The sequence below is a fragment of the Metopolophium dirhodum genome, chromosome 1, assembly GCF_019925205.1.
Source record: "Metopolophium dirhodum isolate CAU chromosome 1, ASM1992520v1, whole genome shotgun sequence".
In the NCBI taxonomy this organism is placed as follows: Eukaryota; Metazoa; Arthropoda; class Insecta; order Hemiptera; family Aphididae; genus Metopolophium; species Metopolophium dirhodum.
In genome coordinates, this window is record NC_083560.1 from 47,717,871 (window position 1) to 47,739,452 (window position 21,582).

At 26.0% G+C, this 21,582-nt stretch overlaps 2 protein-coding genes across 2 annotated transcripts in view; one reads left to right on the top strand and one right to left on the bottom strand.

The window, feature by feature from the left end:
- The window catches only part of LOC132936233 (hemicentin-1-like), a 281,074-nt gene that overhangs the window by 94,851 nt on the left and 164,641 nt on the right, over positions 1–21,582 (bottom strand). The window lies entirely within an intron of this gene.
- LOC132936002 (myosin-11-like) lies at positions 5,285–19,849 on the top strand. Its single transcript, XM_061002653.1, has 16 exons — positions 5,285–5,290; positions 5,359–5,511; positions 5,581–5,793; positions 7,820–7,921; positions 8,028–8,252; positions 8,315–8,356; positions 8,418–8,483; positions 8,576–8,704; positions 8,781–8,860; positions 10,463–10,613; positions 10,675–10,815; positions 10,916–11,026; positions 15,439–15,582; positions 15,654–15,733; positions 16,095–16,344; positions 19,556–19,849. Exons 1-16 carry the CDS (start codon positions 5,285–5,287, stop codon positions 19,760–19,762), a joined length of 2,100 nt encoding a protein of 699 aa, XP_060858636.1. The 3' UTR covers positions 19,763–19,849.

Below are 21,582 nucleotides of genomic sequence, written 5' to 3' on the forward strand. Positions count from 1 at the left end.
TTTTCGTTGGAGTATTTGAGTTTTAGGTTGAGAATGATTATTGAAAAATACATTATTATCAATTTTCAGTTTTTTAGTTTTTTGTTATGTAATTAAAATTAAAATTAATAAAAAAATTTAACTAAAAGAAATGAGTATTTGATTTTAAATACAGATACTTTGAGAATTAACTGAAAATACTTTGCCCAAGTACTTTTTTCTAAAGTATTCAAATACTTTTACTCAAATACTTTACAAGACTGCAAGTATAGGTTCATCATATACTATATTATGGAATCAAACATAAAAATATTAGGCAGTTTAATAAACTATAATTGTCTTTAAAAGTATTTTCTATGTATTATATATGTGTATAAAAGCAATCATATTACAACTATTATTATTCAGTAGAAATCCGATGTGAAGTTATATTAAGTTATGTTAAGTTATATATCTATGAAATTATACGACCATAAATATTAGCGCTCAGTGGATAGTATCAAAACACAGAAATAATATAAACATTACACGTATTTATCAACATAGTTCTACCATAAAGCCAATCCCTGCAATTTCCCAACTTAAAAGCAATGCAAGCTAGCTAGCCTTAACTCTTTACTCTAAACCTGATAAACCGTTTGGATAAATAGAGTCGTGGCTCCTCGGAATGGAATTTAGTTTCGTGTTTGTGCAGGAATAAACCACATAAAACCGAAAACACAAGAATTTGTATACAACAATACAACTGTTGTAGGTAATATAGATAAACCAACAGACTGTTTTATTCCAATTTTAAACTTAAATTTAACGCAGTAGTTATCGTACAATTATTACACTTATACCGTTTGTGATTTATATAAACACGTAGATACCATAATCTATGATATATTTCTATATGAAAAAAAAAAGGTAGGCGTAGGTCATAGGTACATGTTAAATAATACTATGTACTTTGGTAGGTATATTATTAATGTCGAATACTTGTAAAAAAAAAAAATTTAAATAATATTATAATATTATAGCGATAAATCGAGAATGATATTGCAAAATACGTTTTTACGGACCTATAATATCGGTCAATTCGCAATATAACTACGCCTAAATCGATATAGGACAGCGGACCTTGTGTTGCGAAATATTATTGTTTGTTGTTGGTATAATAAAATAAATTGCACAGGTATGTTTTGTGTGTATAAGGATATATAAATAATAACCATGAATATTGCATTTTGTATATTTTACCTTTTGTGTTTGTTAAACATTGGAATACGATGGCTTACGTGACCGTCTGTCGCTTTTCGGATACGCTCCAGATGCTTAGTCAACACTCAGCAGGATTATCTTTCCGAACCGACTGTCAATCGGAGTGGCCTTGCTTTAGGCTAAGGTGGATTCGAATTAATATAGAGCACCCAGATCATGTATCTATTGAAATTGGAAGTTTTGTTTTTATCATGGCAACAACAAATTTAAGAATTTAGAATAATGAGACCAGCTTTTATAGGGTAAATAACTCAAAGCATAAACATGTCGAAACGCGAGAAAATAGAACTGAACTATTACTATAAAGATGATCATAAAAACATAAAAACTAAGAATGAAAATTTAAAACAATTTTTTTTTTATTAATTACTATATACACTAATTACTATATATACTATATTATATCATATACTTTATTCGAAAATAGAAGTAGGTAATGATTATTATCTTCTGATTTATTCTTTCTTTAACTTTTCAATTTACATTTTAAAACGGTGATGCATAGGTACATTCAATATTGTTCATATTTAAAACGTATTCCAAACTTTTAGAATATTTTTTTTTTTATATTATATTACATATGATAAACAAGTATCGTGAAAGGAATTCAAATTCAGAAAATAAGGACAATACACTAATAATGTATATAGTCGAAAAATGGAAAAAAAGAACCGTCTAAAATAAGATATTTATAACCTAGACTGGTTTATAAATATGTATTTGTATGTATGTAGAAGATGGAAAAGGGTTAGGTATCTAAATTCCATTAACCGTAAACTCTTTCAAAAACTTTGTCTTTCAAAGTTCTTGAACAATATTGATCTATTTTATTATTTGGGTTTTAGGCAAATATTTTATCAAAATTAATTTTTAATTTTGGTAGTTTGAATTAAATTGATTAAACCATCATAAAATTAAATGGCTAAAACATAAATATTTCGTAAAACAAAATAAATCATTTTCTGTTCTTATTAACGTAAACATTTTAATACAAATAAAAACTGAGTGAACAGCTTTAAAATGGTCAACACTTTTAGTTATCACACAATACACATCATTTATAGAACAAAAACTAAAAAAACCAAATATTTCAAACGTCTATAAGTATCTAGCTGAAAATAAGACTAAATATTTTGAAAATTTGACTGTGTATAAAAAATTATAGTGAAATATTTTAAGTTTCTACGAATAATATTCTTTAAATAATAAAAAAATAACAAAAATATTTCTTCAAGAGAAAGTCATTATTATACGTTTAGTATCCAAATATACAATGCTATCAATAGTTGAAGTTAAATCGCTGTATGATGATAATAATTATAATAATATGCTTATGTGGCTTTATGTTGAACCTTTTTTTTTTTTAATTTTCAATAAAAAGTAATTATAGTGCATACTGTATTAAAATATATTCAATCATAAAGTGTTAAAATTATAAATTTCATGAATTTTGTTTTACAAAATAATTTACATATTTTATTGATTTTGATAAATTTTGTATGACATTCAAAATTAAACGCTAATAAAAAAAAAATGTGACCATGTACATTTGCTCAATTTTTAATTGAGGTAAGAACAACTTATGATACATCTTGTATTACATTTTCAAAAATTTTTTGAAAAATCTATGCCTCTAAAGTTTTTTTCAAATTTTTACAACGAGCAAATACAAATTTGTCAAAAACTGGTTTTTCGTAAAAATTTACAGTTTTATTTTCACTATATTATAAAAAGTACTGGTGACTTTTACTTTTTACCCCCTCCCCCTTCATTTACCTAAAGTACCTACAAGATACAATTTTTTACCAAAAACCACTCTTAGAGTACAAGGTTGAAATTTTTACTGCTCCAAAAGAGTATGGTAAACACACAAAAAAACTTTGTTTTTTGATATTTTAAATTACTCCAATCAGAACCTAAAATATATACATCTTTATTAATAAAATAAGTATAAATACAAAATGTTCTTACTTTTTTGATACTACTCCTAAGATGGTTCTTTATTCTATTTAATGCTGAGAAAGATAATCTCTCAGGAGAACCTACATGTATAATAATTGCGAATGTATAATAAGTCGGTATATATAGGTACTATATAGATACACCGTCATTATTATATTGCGTTATAGAGTGTCCTTAATTTATACAATTAGTTCTAAGGCATTTAAATCACCCACGATCCACAAGTGAGGGTAAACCAAACAAGAAATTTACCAAAATTCATTGATGCAAATATTATGCATAATTATCTGTCTGTTAGAGATGGCATTGATTATACTTGAGATTTAGAACTAAGCAAATTAAATGAAAATACAATTATCATTGTTGATTAATTGAAATTATAACCTTCTGATCAATTATAACAATACTGTCTAGTCACCACACTTAATTACGCATTAATTACATTTTATATACAACTCACGAGTCAATACCAATAAAAATAGGTATTCTATTCTATTTTTTTTTTATATAATTTATAAGTTTGATTGCTATTTTAATTTCTGAATTTTCTTACCACGGCCACGTTCGTTTGTTATAACTTTTTTCAATCAGATGCACTAGAATAATTTAATTTTATATTAATTCCAATAAAGTTTTCAAAATATTTCAATTATAAAATAATTATTATTGGTTAATGATATTTGTTGACTTTCCTAAATATTTCTTACTTTCTGTTTACAGACCGCAAAATAAAATAACATTTTTTATAATACGTGACAAAATAATATTTTATTCGAAAATTATTGAGTAACAAATAATTTTCTCGGGAAATTATAGTTTATTTTAAATGGGGCAAACCAGCAATACGTCTACCGTTCTCATGAAAACAGATTGTGTTAAATGCCAACAGAAAACTAAATATCTTGACACATAATGCACCTAAACTAAAACTATCAACCAGAAAAGTCATTGATGCGCATAAATGCATTCAGTGCTACAGTATTTGAAAAGCCCATTTGTGTCTACATGATTTATGCGTAACCGAACGGAGTCATACATCTGACAACAAAATTAATACACATTATAATTCATATGGGTACCCTATGCTTATTAGTATGCTTAAGTCTCTCGTTTTAACTTCCTGGGTAGTCAAACGAAATTGAAGACTTGTCACCAGTGAATAACACAGTTGTTAATGATAAATATAATAGAAAAACAAAGCTCTAGTTGTATTAATTATATTTATCCAAAATTAGTTAAGTACCTACCTACCTACATCTACTTAAAGTAATGATTATTTCTAAAATAACCAATTCAATATTAATTTAACAATATTAAACAGGTAAAATATCAAAATATGATACCCGAATATCTGATTGAAATCAAATACTGTAATTGAAAAAAACTCTAAGAATTTAAAATTAATTTTTAATATTTATAAAATCCCAATGCTTCAATTGTCCATGCAATAGTCCATGTGCCATAATCATTTGTACACTGGTATCAACTTATAAAACATTGTAGTACTTATATTATTAATTATTTATTTTTATAATCACCCAAAAGGCCAGTATCACATAAACATACATTTTTTATAAATAGAAAACTCTCATATAGGTAATATTACCTAGGTATAGAGAAAACAAGTGTATCTGGATAGATAATGGAATGTATGAAAATGCATTACCTAATACAATAATATATCGAAACTTGAAAGGTATTAATAATTTATATAAATCGTGAAAAGATCAAAGTGGATTTTCTTATTATAGGACTTATAGTAGATAGGTTATCGATGAATGTATTAAATTTAATATTGTTCTATGCAAAATAATGCCTATTGATTTGACAACGAGTGCCATAATAATATGTGTATTATTGATCACATGCTTCGAGCCCACGCGGTTACTATGCAATATTATAATTATTCTATAAAACATCTATATTTGTATTGATTAAAAATTGTATTAAGTTAGTTGGCTGATTTATGTAACTTTCAAAAAATTTTTCGCAAATTTTTTATTTGTGTAAAGCATAAATTATTTTTTTTTATAAATTGAAGTACACAATAAGATATAAATACCATAAAATTATAAAGAAGATGACGGTATAAATGATGCCATTTTTAAATCCTATATTATAGAATTTTTTATGAAGTTTGATATAATTTTATAGGATAGCAAAGATGAACTGGAAATTGTGTCTACAAATTTCGAAATCGATGATAATGGCGGTTGCTTAGAATCGATTCGAGATGCTGATAAAAAAGCCGTAAATATTGCGAAAATAATAATGCAATTGAAGCAGGACTTAGCTAATATGAAAAATGTGTGTATATTTTTTGTTGATAACTTAATAGTGTATAAACGGTTAATGTTGATATATTATACTGTACAGGAATGTGGAGCCACAAAATCGAATGAAATGGAAGTATGTAAGGTACAAGAACAGTTAACAGAAATGGTGGCATGTTACAAAAAAACTGTCGCTGAAGTACTCAAATTGGCTAATACTAATAACTTCGATCTTGAAAACCTCGAATGCCAAAAAATTGACATAGCTCAACTTACCAATCCAAAAAATTGTATGACATCAGTAGTCAAAGCATCTGTAAGACATACTTTTTAATAGTATTGAAGAAGTAGGTACCTACTGATTAAAATATTAAACTGAAGGAAATACCGTAATCCTGTTAGATATTAATTGTAAAATAATGACCGTCGAACTCTACTTACAAACTAAACACATAATTATATATATATTACTTTTTAAATCACCCTCATCATGCATACGAGAAGTATAAAGTACAATACAATATTGATATTTAAAAAGTTTGATAATATTTCTACACTCTCCATCTAACAATTAAAATGTAATCGGCGATTGACTATAATAACATTTTGTCAATCCCGATGGTGGTACCCAGTTTCATTATTATTATGTTAATTTAAATTATTGAGTTAACAAAATTTACTCGTTAAACCACAACATCGTTTTTCCTATAATAATTTAAATACATATCGTATAATATAGTTCATTCATAAGTTTTAATATCTACTATTTCAGATCTCAAATAAAAACTTTTTTTTTTTATTATTAACAGCAGGATACCACGCACTCGTGGTTTATATTATTATATTGTTTGTTAAAAACCTAAAGTTTATAAAAAGGAAATTTTCTTCATAAAAATAGAGGCACTTTGACTGAACAATATCATTTTTATATTTTTGAATTTTTTTTTTTTTTAACATTGATATTGATAAAATAAAAACAATTATTTACCATTCTAAATTTTTTTGCGTATTATCATTTTGAAATCACTATTGAAATATTATGTTCATAAGATGGGATTATCTGTAAGATACTTTGAATTAGTATTTATATTTTTAAAATTGTCTTCATATAGGTTTAGTGGGGTCCATTATCATCTTGAAGAACAAAATAAAATACAACTCATTAAGAAGCGGGCGTGTGCTGTTCTCTTTACGAAATTTTAAATGTTTAAAAATATATTTAGATATATAATATGTTATTCTAAAATTAGTGATCGCAATATAATAATAACAAAAATTATACTTCTTAACAATAATTATGTGGTTATTACCTGCAGTACAAAACGTACTTAATTATTTATATATGGATACAATAATGAACTAATTTTAGACTGATTTATTCAAACATACAATATTTCAAATACATCATTATTTGTTTTTAGACACTTTGGTACACTTAACTAAATCAGTTACCAATTTAAATACAATAGTACTATAAATATTCCACTTATAGGTACTGTATAAAAGTTAGAATTCTCTTAATTGTTCGTACTTAATAGATTACTATGTACTTCCTAAATTAAAGCTACTACCAAAATGTCAGCAATGTAAAAAGGTTATCACTAGTGAGTACACGATTAAGGTTGATTAGAATGATCATTACGTGTACACAATTTTATCTCACTATTTAAAGTATGATTTTGAGTATAACGAATATTTGACTAGCCAATGTTTTGTTAAAAAGAGGTGCTCAAATGTATTGACTTGAATATTCATCAAAATTAATTTAAAATAATAAAGTTGATGAACGATTTAAATTCAGTTATTATAAAAATGGTTTGTGAAGCATTTTTACTTATTTTTTTATACTAAATGTATTGACTAAAAAAATAATTAGGATAAATTCATATTTGTTTTAAATCCAATATCTTTCTCGTTTTGATAATAATCTTAAAATATTATGAGCTTATAAACATCTTTGATTATAAATAAAATGATAAAACATATAATCGAATATAATTCTTATAAATAAACATTTTAATATAGCAGTAAATAGTGACTATGAACAAATATAAATTGATTAATTTACCTAATTAAATAAATATGTAATATGCATATTATATAATGTAATAATTGAAAATATAAAACTATACATTTTCGGCATTTGTTTAGTCAAATTATTATTAAATAGCTCAGTCAACTGAATATTTAAAAACAAATTGGATTATAGTAGGCATTTTATAACTGGAAATAATAATAAAACTGATAGATACTATTACAATTCACAACTAAAATAATTTAATTAATTTAAAATGTACATAAAAATATGATTTTAATAAATATGTTTGTATTATTGATTTAAGGACAAAGAACTAATTGCCCCGTGGATATTGATTAACAATGAACAAGAGTACCCAACGTTTTTTCGTTATGATCTAAATAATAATGGAATTAAATTCAATGAAGTTAGTGATGAAAATTAGCTGATTTTTTAATGTTATATTTAAATATAAAAGTATAAGGTTTTTTTTAAAAAAAAAGATAAACTTCTCCAATTAAATATTACTTTAGCATGATAACGAGTCAATTTGTTCGTGTAATGATGAATCTGAATATTGTTGTTTGAGCGATTGCGAAGATAATTGTGCCGTAACTGATAACTGCCATACACATTCCAATAATGCAGATACTGATTGTATAAATGAAGGATTTAAAAATGAACTTATGTCAATGAAGGGAGGAATAAAGATATTAAATCAACAGAACCGTGATTTTCTGTGCAAACTTAACAGTGCTGTAATGACAACTCTCTATTAATGTGATTGTAATTAAGTACTAATCAATTTTTTTTCTTTTAGAATCAACAAACACTTGCCTTAACAAATTCTCTTAAACATAAGGTGAAATAAGGTGATATTTTTTTTAAACCATCAAACATAACAACTCTGGTTATTTTTTCAGCTAGCTACCAAGAAATCTAAAGGGACAAATGATAATGGCGCATGCTTTCCTGATCACAACGAATCGGTATTAATTAATTTAAACAAATCATAATATCAAACTGTTTATACTTTTATAAGTTTTTTTTTTTTATTAAATTTTAAAATTCGATTTTAAAGAAATCACAACCGCAAGTTTTAATGCTTGAAATCAATCGATTAAATGACGAATTAAAGAGACTACAACGTGACAAATGCCAGATTGAATTAGCTAAAAAAGTATTAAACATATCTGAGAACATGTGTCTTGTAAGTTTTTTAACACAAAAAATGAATAATAGCGTAGCCGACTTATTAGTATAAGGTTTTCTATGACTGTGTATAGAATTGTGCAGAGACGAAAACTCTATGCAATGATCTTGAACCCAAGACGGCGGAGTATAATAAATTATTGGCGGACTATAAGTGAGTTGACAAAATATAATATGACATTATGATAATATAATAATACATAATCAATCCTAATAACTGTACATACTGTTCAAATAAAAACTAGTTACATGCACAAGTATGGTACATAAAATAGAGTAATAATGTGTGCAACGTTTGGTCGCAGGGTATGAGGCTGATAAAATGTGCTTCCCAAAAATATAAATGTCCTTAAATGGCATTGCTCATACCGTTGCCTTGAATATATGTATTACCACTGATTCTTATAATGTAAAAAACAATGGGATTTTCATCATTTTTAAAATTATTTTTACGTTGAAATCGTTTTTTTATAAAGGCGTGTTTATTGAAAAAGATATGATCGTATTATTCTGTTGTCATATAATTATTCAGCCGTGAACAACGAACATAGAACGTACCTACAAATGATGTTATTTTTTTTTCTAAAAAGTGTTATTTTTGGACTTTTATTATAATATTATTCCCTTTAAAAAGTGTCTACTAATTGAACCAACTGAATATGCAAGTGTATACCCTGCATACCCGTGCGAACGGACTATGAAAGTAATATTATAGGTACAATTTGCTTAGAGAAAAAAAAAACAATATTGTCATTGAGTAACCATTAAAAATAATAATATAATTAATAGCCAATGTTTCAGTTTTTTAGGATTAACATTTTGTTGAATCACAATAAATAACTACCTAACTAATATATTTTTAGGATAAATTTTTTTTTTCGGGTAGAACCAATTTCTTTGATATTTTAACTTCAAATGCTTATAAAAAGTATCAATACTATGTATTTTCAATATTTTTTAATAGCTACGTCAAATAACATAATATTATGCATATTGCATAGGTACCTATTGTATTAAATTTTCAACTTTTTTACGAGATATAAAAAATCTTCACATAAATCATAAAAACAATATCAACAAAGTCATATATTTTTAATTTTAATAGAGTAAATTATAATATAATAATTTATAAATAATATATTTCAAAAATTGTATTATGTTTAGAAAATTTGAATATACATATTTAATGAAAATTTCGAATTTCACCGTTATTCCTTTTTAAATATAACAATAAAACGAAATTGATTTTGTTGAAAACTGTTGTTGAAAATATATTCTGGTTTTCTGCCGTTTTTGTTGTTGTTAGTATTTCCCAACTATTCAGTATAGTACTTAAAATCGAATACTTTCGACTAGCTAAAGCCTATTGTAGCGACTGTATCAAATTTCTTTCCAGGAACCATTCTCAATGTTGAGTAAAGTAAATGTTTTGCTCCAAAACGCGTCGTCACATACACATACAAAAACATTTCATTGTAAACCAATAAATTCAGCGCTCCACTCATAATCGAAAATCACAATTTGTGATTCAATTATATTCGAATGATATTTAATAATAATAATAAAAAAATCTCATAACTCAATTCGAGACCAGATATTTCAGACCACACTACACACTGCGTAGTACCTACACAATATTATGTATAAAATAAATTGTATATTATATTATTAATTGTTAAAACATAATAATTTATGTAGTATGTATCAACTTGCATAATTACTTACTCACGAAATATTAACCTACATTGATTTTCAGCAATAAGTTATTAGAAATTGCAGATCTACGAAATATGTTAACCGACGCTGAGTGTAAGCATAAGACTTGTGAGGGCCGTTTAACGATATTAAAAACACAAGTGTGCCAGTTACAAAAACAATTGTTTGAATTCAATTCAGCCAAATCCCACGTAATTGATTTACAGTATTGTTGAGGGTAGGTATAATATGAATAACTCAATATTTATACAGGATCCTGAAGTGGCCAGTTCGAATGAAAAATATTTGATTGAGAGCTTGAGAAGTCGTTTGCTAGAGGCAACCGAGGAAAAAAATAACATGCAAATGGTACTCGATTTTCATCTGACTGAACTCGAGGATAAAAAATCAAAGGTCATTTTGGTTCCAATGTTAAAACTATAAAATTAACGTTGTCCTCTGAACTAATGTCATGTTATTTTTTTCTATATGTTATCAAACCACTGCGTTTTAGTATTTGGCAGTTCTCCAGACGAATCAAGAACAAAAATATCGTATTGAAAGTATTTGTAAGGAAAAAAATACAATCGCTGAAGAATATGAAGCGGAGTTCAATCGAATGAATGTAAGATATCCATCCTGTATTATTATGAAAAATGTTTTGAATAGTTCTAAGGTTTTCATTTAGACGGATAGACAAAGTAGTAGACTTGCTAGGTTGAAATATTTACCACTTGTTCGTTATAAATATTATCATATTATTAATTATTATAATACATATATAAATAAGGGGCAATATTTGACTTGACTTGGGTTCAAACTTCATTTTAATATTATAAGGTATTCCGAATAAAGTAATACAAATACTTGCAAAAGTATTCAGAATAGAGTATTAAATAATTTTGGGAAACTATGTTTGAACTTAAAACACTTATAAAAATACCATGCATAATATCATTGATTATAAATACTAGTATTATAACATTCATAATCAATGATAATTTTTATTTTTAATATATTTTTATTGCAACGAAAACAACATAATAATATTATTGTGTGGGATCTTGTATTAAAATAATTTCAAGCTTTTTGACCGTGTCTGAACATATTTGTGGAATTATTATTACACTTCTAATAATAAAAACTTAAATGAAATCTCGTTTTAAAACTGTCAAGTTGTAGGTATATATATCGACTACGAAATAATGTTCTCGATTTTGTCTAAAACCAATTTAGCAGTTCCCTCCCCTTTTAAATACTAACTAAATTCATTTTCTTACCATAAAATTTATTTAAGTCAAAGATTGAAGCGTTTTTACTTCAAATAGTGATGCCACACACACACGACATTGTAAAATAAATATATTTCACACAGAATCTAAAATAATGTAATAAACATAAATATTAAATGTTTAGACGACGCTACTCATGGACGTGTTGTCCTGGTCTTAGATACGTAAAACATATCCAATTTGAATTCAGCAGAACCAATTTTGTGTTCTTAGCTTAAATATTTGAGTGAATCCGACCTATTATCGAACTTAAAGGTATTATGTATAGATACTTGGGTGTTGGATTTTTTACAGTATTTAAATTTTTTATCAACACCACGAGTATGTGATATATTAAAAATGTTCAAATCTTGCTTAAAAATGTAAATATAGAAAAACACAGATAGTTACTTAATGTTTTCACCTTTAAGTTAGATAATTGGTAAATTCACTCTAATGCTTAAGCTAACGCCTAAAAACATGATATTGATCCTGCTGAGCAAAGATCTGATATTTTGTACATCTGTAATATGGTGACAATGCATGTGTAGCGATTAATAGAGTATTCATTTTAAATAACTCAAACATTGCAAACACTTTTGAACCATAAACAATATTGTATTAAAGTGTGGTTTGGATAATATCGGTAATGTTTTGGTAAGCCCGAACCCTTCGCAATGATATGAACAGGGTTTAGTATAAAAAAAATCATTTATTCAATGTACTTGTATTATAATATTTGATAATTTATACAATACCTGCTCTTGTAAGATGTTTGTTTTTTTTCCTATTTGGGTGGGATCTTCGGCAGTTACGAGAAAACGAATTTCATTAATATGTAAAATAAATGTAGTTGGCCACTTGAAAAGTTACAATCTCTTATTAAATTCAAAAATAAATAAAACATAATGCAATCATAATAAAATTACAAATTACTAATAAAACTGTGTATCTACCTATGTGATGTAGTCTCAATATGATTTAATATTTTTAATCCTTTATAATCCAGACGATTTGACGCTCTGAACAACGGGTGACTGTAATTAGTAAAGATTATCATGACAACGCTACAATTTGATATAATCCATTAATATTATTGGTTTTAATAAAAATAATAAATCACAATAATTCAAAACTTATGAACAGCATTTTTAATTAAAAACTGTAATATAATATTTCGATTATAAAAAAGAAAATGTTTTGCTTACAAATGCCAATATTTTATTTTATTTATATTTTAAATTATTTAAGTAAGTAAAAAATAAATAATATCCAAGTGTTAAAAAAAATAAATAAAACTGTACGACGCGAGCCATTACAATATTTAAAAGGTTGGTATTTTACTGTATCAACGATCAATAAAATATTTAAACAAGAAGTGTTCTAATACCTTTAAAATAATAACTTTCTATCAATGATGTTTATGTGTCCTCACTAAAAATAATTCATATATCTACATTATAATCAAAAATTTTTAAAAAATCTAGAATTAAAAGATAATATCGAAAATACATTATATTTTAATCTATAATCAATAATTATCACCAAAATAAATAGGTTACATTTTAATATTTGTATTTTTAAAAGTGTAACTGGCTGAAAATCTCAAATTAAACTCATAACAAAAAATAAAATCAAGACAATAATATATTCGTATATTTTTTAGAAAATGTTTGGTAGATATTTTACGTTCTAGTAAATGATATTCAGATGTTTCTTGTTCAAATCATATCTTTAAACTTTGTTTTCAAACTTTTCATAACTCTCCATATTATGAAAAAAAAGAGAATTTGGAGATTTAAAAGTGTGAAAACATAGTGTTTGCGTTTGGTCTTAAACTTGTTTAAAACTAAAAATAAGTTAGTTTTTAACGGAAATTTCTTCTTTGATTGTAAATTATTATTTATTATTAGTTTAAATTAATATTTTTTGTAAATTTCTTTTGATTTATATTCATAATAAAAGTGTTATGTATAAAAAAGGGTGAACCTTATTTTTAAAAAGTAATTAACAAGTTAATAACTTTTACAAGTTGTACGCTCTAAAAGACGTAACAAGAAACAATTATACATCGTTTTAAAATTATTCAAAATAAATTAAAGTCTATTTTAATATTCTACTTAGTATCTCATAGTTTTTTTAACTATTGTAAATTTGAATAATTTTTCTTTAAAACAAGAAAACTTATAGCTACTATAATATTAATCAGTACATTTATAAGGTTCTATGAAAACGGTTTGAAATCTACGGATACTCGCTTTATAACTAATAGTTTGAGATATTTTATTTCCCAGAAAAATACAAGTGTCTGTGGATTTAACCTAACCTAACCGGTTTTAACGTCACATAATGTAAATATATTAAACTTAATATTTGACAAACAAATAAAACGCATAGCGATTAGCAGATTTTGAAATTTGGTGACTAAAATAAATTTTTTTTAATATCAAATCAATGCTGGGTTATATTACTATATTAAGGGTACCTAACTGTTCTTGAAAACATTAAAAAGGTAAAATTATTGAATGTAATTCTCTTGACAAAAATAATGATTTGACCAAATTTTGATGTGATTTACTAATAAACACTGTTGTACGATTAGAAAATGTATTGAACTTCATTCAGTCCATTTAGTGTAATAATAGTTCTAGATATATAGTAATTATTTTCAATAGTGAAATGTGGAAACAAACTGATCAATACTTTCTACTAATATTTTGCTTGAAAACCAATTACCAACACTTTGTACAACCATATGACATGAATTGTATATTTTTTATATGAGGTATAAAATGTACAACTAATATATATTAAGTAACTACCTAAATTATTGTAAATAAGTATGAAATGTAATGACGTCGGTAATTTCGCTTTTTAATTATTTTGTTTATTCAATAGTTTTTATCATCTATTGAAATTATAGTGTATATTTCGTCAGTGATTACTGGTTATTCGACCAAAATTATTTCAAAAGGATCCTTAATTTTAATTACTATTTTATAAATCTCCAAACAAAACGTTCAATTCTAAAATAAAAGAAAATTTTAAAAAATTTCTTTTTTTTATATTGGTATAATAATTAAGTTTTATAAAATATTAACATATACGATTAGATTAGGTACCTACTATATTACAAATAAATATAAAATAAAATACCTTTACTTAAGCCGACATAATCGCATCGGAGTTCAAAATTGATCGAAATCAACGCTACATTAAAACTTATAAATGTGGTATAGAATATATTTAAACGATTTCTGATAGGTAGGTTTATAGTATGAAATTTAAATTTTGAAGTTGAAAATATCGCTTTTCTCATCATAACATAGGTACTACTTGACTATTATCAATGATAAATATATACCAAACTATGTAATAATATACCCACGTCACACGCCCAAAATAAATACGAAATAAGTAGCCTCCCATACTACAGCGTGGATAAAAACATCGATACAATAATATGGTTATATTACAAATACATTTAAAAAAAAAGGATTGTAATTGAACGATCTAGGTGTAAAGAATGAGGAATGTTCACAAATAATGAATGTAAACGCGAATGAAAAAAAAAATCAACAACATTTCTTAACACTCGTTAAGAAACGCATTCTTCCCTAACACCGATTAAAATATAATAGCGATATACGTCATGATGCTATATACTACTACTATATAGGCATAGTTTGAATTGTTGTGTTTTTATAAAGATTATATTTTAAAATATTAAATTATAATACTTATTTTTGAAATATTGTTATTTAAGGATCATCTAAAATCATGTCTCGAAGAGCTCGGGACATTGCCTGGATTATTAGCAACAGCACAACGGGATTTAGAAAAGGAGATAATAGCCAGAACAGATTTGGAAAATGACCGTGTCAATCTTTTGAATGAAATAAAATCATTAGTATGCATAAATAAATGTATAATATTGTAATTATTTTTAATTCGTACACATTTATATGCTTAAATTGATAGAAAGCAATTTTGGCGGACGATGACAGGGAAAATAAAGACAAAAAACTCAAATGTCTAGAAGAAGAAAACATACAATTAAGGTGAATTAGAATTAATTTTTTTCGAACGATTTAAGTTCAAATTCTGACGATATTAGACCTGCGTTCTTTGTAATTTTATTATTTCGTCCATATAACTTGTTTTTATCAAACAATTCAATCCCATTTGCAAATCCAATTTTGAACCTACTTACGTTCTTATTAAAGTTTTTCAATAAGTTTAAAAAGTTGGTTAATATTAAAGTTTACCTATTTGTTGTGCATGATGGGTAAGAAATGTTACAATAATACTTATTTACATTAACCAGGTATTATTGAAACATAATAATAGTTTATTTATGTGCACTGTTTTTGTTACTATTAAATATTAATAGTTTTTAAAATATAATATGTCTTTTTGAAGAGCTATGATATTGACTTTGGAAGCTAGTTTGGAGGAAAACAAACGACTATACAAGGAACGAACCCACTATTCGTTACAATTGAAGGAGAATTTAGATCTTGTAAGGAAAGAAGCAGCTCTACAAGTGACGAAAACCAAAAATTTTACTGAATGTCAGATGCTCAAATATATTGAATATATAAAACAGTTGGAACAAAAATTGGTCGAACACAGGGCAATAGCATGTTTAGAGTTTCAAAAACGTGACCAAGTGAGTATTTTTGTTCTGAATAGATATTGCATGCATTTGATTTATAACACAACTTAACTAGAAAATTAAATATTTAGTTGAGATGTCAAGATATTCATATACATATTATTACCTATGGTCATATTATGGGGTTATTCTTAAACGTTATTATTTTTTTAATAAATTAGATAGAACTACGTAAATATTGAACACAATAATTTGTTATGATCGTGTATATTACAATATTTCTGGTTGATCAAACAACACCTTATCATATTATTATCATTATTATTAATATTTTTTAAATATAAATTATATTTTCGATCTGTTTAATAGAAAATTAGACCAATAAAAAAATGTGAGGTGGAATCTTGGAATGATCAGATCGAAAGATGGAAGTCATCAAAATAACCTATATTTGAGATTTTTTTAGGGAGAGATCTCTTCATCGGTTTTTTACAGGATTCTGGGTGGGTTAAATGTCGGTATGCACAATACACAATAAGCTGGGGTGTCATTTTTGGCAAGCATTAGAGCGGTAATTTAAATTTAATTTCATAAGTGGAGATTTCAGATTACAGTAACCTTGAGTACCACTATGGCGCTATTGGATGAAAAGGTGTACATTTTACTAAAACTATCTTCAGTGCGGGGTTCTTCAATCCCAATTTTAGTAAAACAGAGTGTATCGATGTGTCAACAAAGAAGAGAGGGAAAGGTATTTTTGTTTAACCACGGAGAACGTTTGAAATATTTGTGGAAAGAGAGCTTTTAGATATTCATATTTTATGCGTAGAATTTTGGGGATTTCTGATCATCACACTATATGATTTATCTTCTTCCAGTTGATATATTATTTGAAAATATAACTGTTTTCATTTAAATATTTAATTGCATGATAAGTCTCATTTAAGTATGCGTTTAATTTTAGGCCATTTACATAGGATTTGCAAAGAAATTCTTCATGTGAAATTAAAGATCAAATTGTGTGTAGGATGATTGATGATTTAAAAAAAATCATAAATGAATATTGGCGGTGTCAGTGGTAGTGGTTAAGTGGTTGTAGAGATTTTCGGTGACTTATTATTGTGTTTGAGTGGGGAGTAATATCTGTTTCCATCGGGATTCTCCATTAATTTAGGAAAATGAGGCGTATTTAATTTTAGAAATGAATCTGATGTCCATTAACAGCTAACTGTTTTGACTTCGGATAATCACCTGAAGAAGAGTTATATAATTTGTTTAATGAATCATATGAGCTGGACAAGTCAAAAATATTATCTTCAATATTTTCGAGTCATAAGATTTTTATTTGAAGCCTTTGTTGTTATATTTTATTTTGATTTATAATTTTAACTGGCGACACGTATGGTTTTTATTTATCACACGATAAATTATGTTTGTAAGACGACAACCTGTTCATTGAAGATAGGTATTGACATCTTACGTGTGATTTGCATTAAATAAACATTTTTGTTTTCGGGGAGTGACAGAGAGCCCTTGGGAGATGCAGTCATACTCAAACAGTTTTCTCAGTCGTGGTTTTTTAGATAAAAGAGTACGTATCACATTAAAAAAAAAAGATTAGTTCTAAGTTAATTGTTTTTCTAAAACAGAAAGAGCATACAAACTGACAGAACATATTATATTTTGACTGTATAGCAGTGTAAATCTAGCTTATCATAATAATATTATCAAATCATTATGTCGTATTTTTCGGAACACCTATAGTGGCTAGTACCATTTATTTATTTTAGATTCTGAGCGAAGCGATGAATGTATTGATTCTACAATGATGTGTGTTTTTTTTTTTTTTTTTTTTTTTATTTTTGTGTCTGTCATCACCTTTTAGGACAGTAAAAGTGCTTGGATTTTCTTCAATAGTAACTTTTCTGATAGGAAAGTGAATCTAGTTGGTACTTTGGGGGGTCAAAAGTAAAAATTTCCCAGTAGTTTTCACAAGCGACGTGAAAAACAAAAGAAAAATTAAGGAAAAACGGGAATTTTTTCGCAAAATCTGTTTTCGAGAAAATCGATTTTGTTTTTTGGTGTAACTCTAAAACAAATGACCGTAGGACATGAAATTTTGACTGAATGTTTATATTAGCATTTTCTATACACCATAAAATTTACAAAATATTTTGACTATTTTTGAGCTGTTTACGGCCATTGTCAGTTTTCAATTTTTTTAGTTTTTTTTTCTATAAATATCAATAAAATTTTATCTGCTGAGTAAAAAAGCTTGAAAATTTAATAGAAGGCTCCTAGGTTATTGTTTCAAAGGCAGATGAAAAAAATTAAACATCCTTAGTCACAGTTTTTAATTATAAGCATTTAAAGTTCAAATTTTGACAAAATACGGAAAAATCACGAAAAATAGCAAATTATTTTGAGTTGAGAATTCATAAAAATTTTTCTTTTTAAATCTAAGATTTGAAAATGTAATATAAGATTACTCATAAGTTTGTCTACCTTTATCAAAAAAAAAATGTCTAGAAGAAACTTTAATTAAATTTTTACGAGCGTCTGAAATTTATATTTTTACAACATTTGATATTCACTCGATTTCTCATGTAATGATTTTCTTATTTTATTGTAATTAAAAAACGAATGACTGTAGATACTTGAAAATTTCACTGAATGTTTATATTAGCATTTTCTATACACCATAAAATGTTGAAAATATTTTGACTCTTTTTGAGCTGTTTACGGACATTGTCAGTTTTCAATTTTTTTAGTTTTTTTTCTATAAATATCAATAAATTTTTATTTGTTGGGTAAAAAAGCGGGAAAATTTAATACAAGGCCTGATATATCGTTCTAATAGCAGTTGAAAAATATTAAAAATACATAGGCACAATTTTTTTTTATAAGCATTTAAAGTTCAAATTTTGACAACATTTATCAAATTTATAATTTATTAATTATTTTGTAGTTAAAAATTTATAAATTTTTAACTTTTATGGGTAAGGATTGAAAATTTAAGACAAGGCTCCACGTAAATAGGTTATATATAAATTACTTTATTCACAATAATATCATCAAATATACTTGGTAAAATCATAGGCTGACTGACCGTTTTCGCTCAGAATCGTTTTTCTTATATAATGATATTATATCATTGAATTCAAATTTAACACCATCTATTACAGTGACTCACTTGTAACCTACCGTACAGCAGAGCGACATCCACTTATCCACCTTTTTTTTTTTTTGCTAACATGTTTAATAGATTGATGTACGTTTAAGAAATCAAATAGAAGTATTGACAACAAATTTAAATGAAGCACAAAAGCAAATGGGATATATAATCAAAGCAAAACATTCAATGGAAAATAAAACTGGAGAAGATGTATGTAAGATTCCTAGGGTAATAAATTCAGTATGTAATGCTTTAAATACGCCAAACCATTTAGATGATACGCTAAAAGACGATTAATGCGTGTGTAATAGCTAGCAAAAATACTTCTGACAAATTTAAAGTGTATATTTTAATAATAAATTGAATGATTAATAAACATTTAAGTTTTATTTGAAAATAATAATTCGGAACTAATTTTATAAATTACTATATTTAAATCAATATAATAATTTGTCACCATAGTTAAATATTGTTTTTTAAAATAAGTAGTTAAGCGTAACATTATTGCTATGAATATACTTGACTGGTTATACATATAGTATAAAATGTATGTGATATTTAGTCTATTAGGTACCTAAGTACTTATTATACACGAACAATTGTTTACAAATTATAATGTTATAAATATATCAAAAAATCCATATTAGTTTACAATATTTTATCGTACAATTTTAAAATAATTTTAGCCCCCTATACTTATTATATTGCAAACATATTATCACGGACCTATCTTTAATACGCAAAAAAAATTGTATTAATCAGTATTTACTGAAAATTCAAAACTTTTTGAATTATTAACTAGCAACCGAATATTGGGATACGTTCAAATGTTGATTCGGTCGATTGGTTATGCCAGCTGGTAGTGTCTAAATTTTGATATTCAGAGCATAATATTATTCTTAAGTTTCTAAACAGTAAAGTAGGCACTAAAGTGGTTTTGAATATCAATCGGTATATGATGGGTTACGTGGTCGTGTTAAAGAACTTTACTGCAAGAATATATTATAATTAAGTAACTATAATACCCGAATATCAGGATACTCTCGAATGTCAATCGGTACTCAACTTACGTTGAGGTTACGTGGTAGTTTCGAAAGTATTCATATTCAGAACATATTCTCAATACCAATAGTGGGTGTTAACACGCGTTATTAATAAGTCAAAGTTTATTTATTTTTTTTTTCACTTAAGAGATAATAATATTATTCCTATTAACTTTTCTTATAATTAACTATTTATTAATAAGAGTAAATCGCAATACGTTTTAACAATTCTTTATTTTCCCGGATTTGATTAATAATTAATATTAAAGTCACTGATATGATTTATTTATAAACCAAAATATTTATTTATACTCGTAACTAAATTCTATTTTTAATATAATTCTAATAGCATACTGTCATATTGGTAGGTATAATATTTTGACTGTACATTTTTATTTTGTCCGCCGTTCATGTGATACTGCCGTATTGTAGTGTGTACCTATAATACTACTATCACCGTTTAGTATTGTAGTCTAGTATAATATAGTGCTTCACTGCTTCAGAGGTACAGTGTACCTACATCCGTTTATCCCAGTAGCGTATTGAACAATTATTTATACTAAACTTTGAAATATTAGTGAAGAAACTCAATAATGAGACATCAAGTTTGTGAATAATCAGAATATGATAACTAAAGTATGAAAAGTGTTACAGAATCAGGAAATAAAAAGAAAATGAATAGTAAAATTATTCGACTTGTTTATTTTTGACCTATAAATATATAGTACTTGTTAAGTTATATCTTAAGGTTCGTAAAAAAATCAAACATAATTCTAGCCCTATAATATATAAGTAGGTATTTTATTTATTTTTTTTATGTATTTTGTGAATCAAGGAAGACCTACAAAAGTATTGCAGGAAGACCAAGACCATGAATAACTTACAGGTAAGACCAATACTATAAACGACTTGTAATTGTTGGTCTTGGTTTGATGGTTATAATTGAAACACATAAGCATTTTGTATGATTAAAACATGATAAGAATCAAATTTGTATAGGTACAACTAATCATTTTTCTATTTTTAAACATAAAATTTTATCATTCATGATATTGCGGGTTTAATTATAAAGTA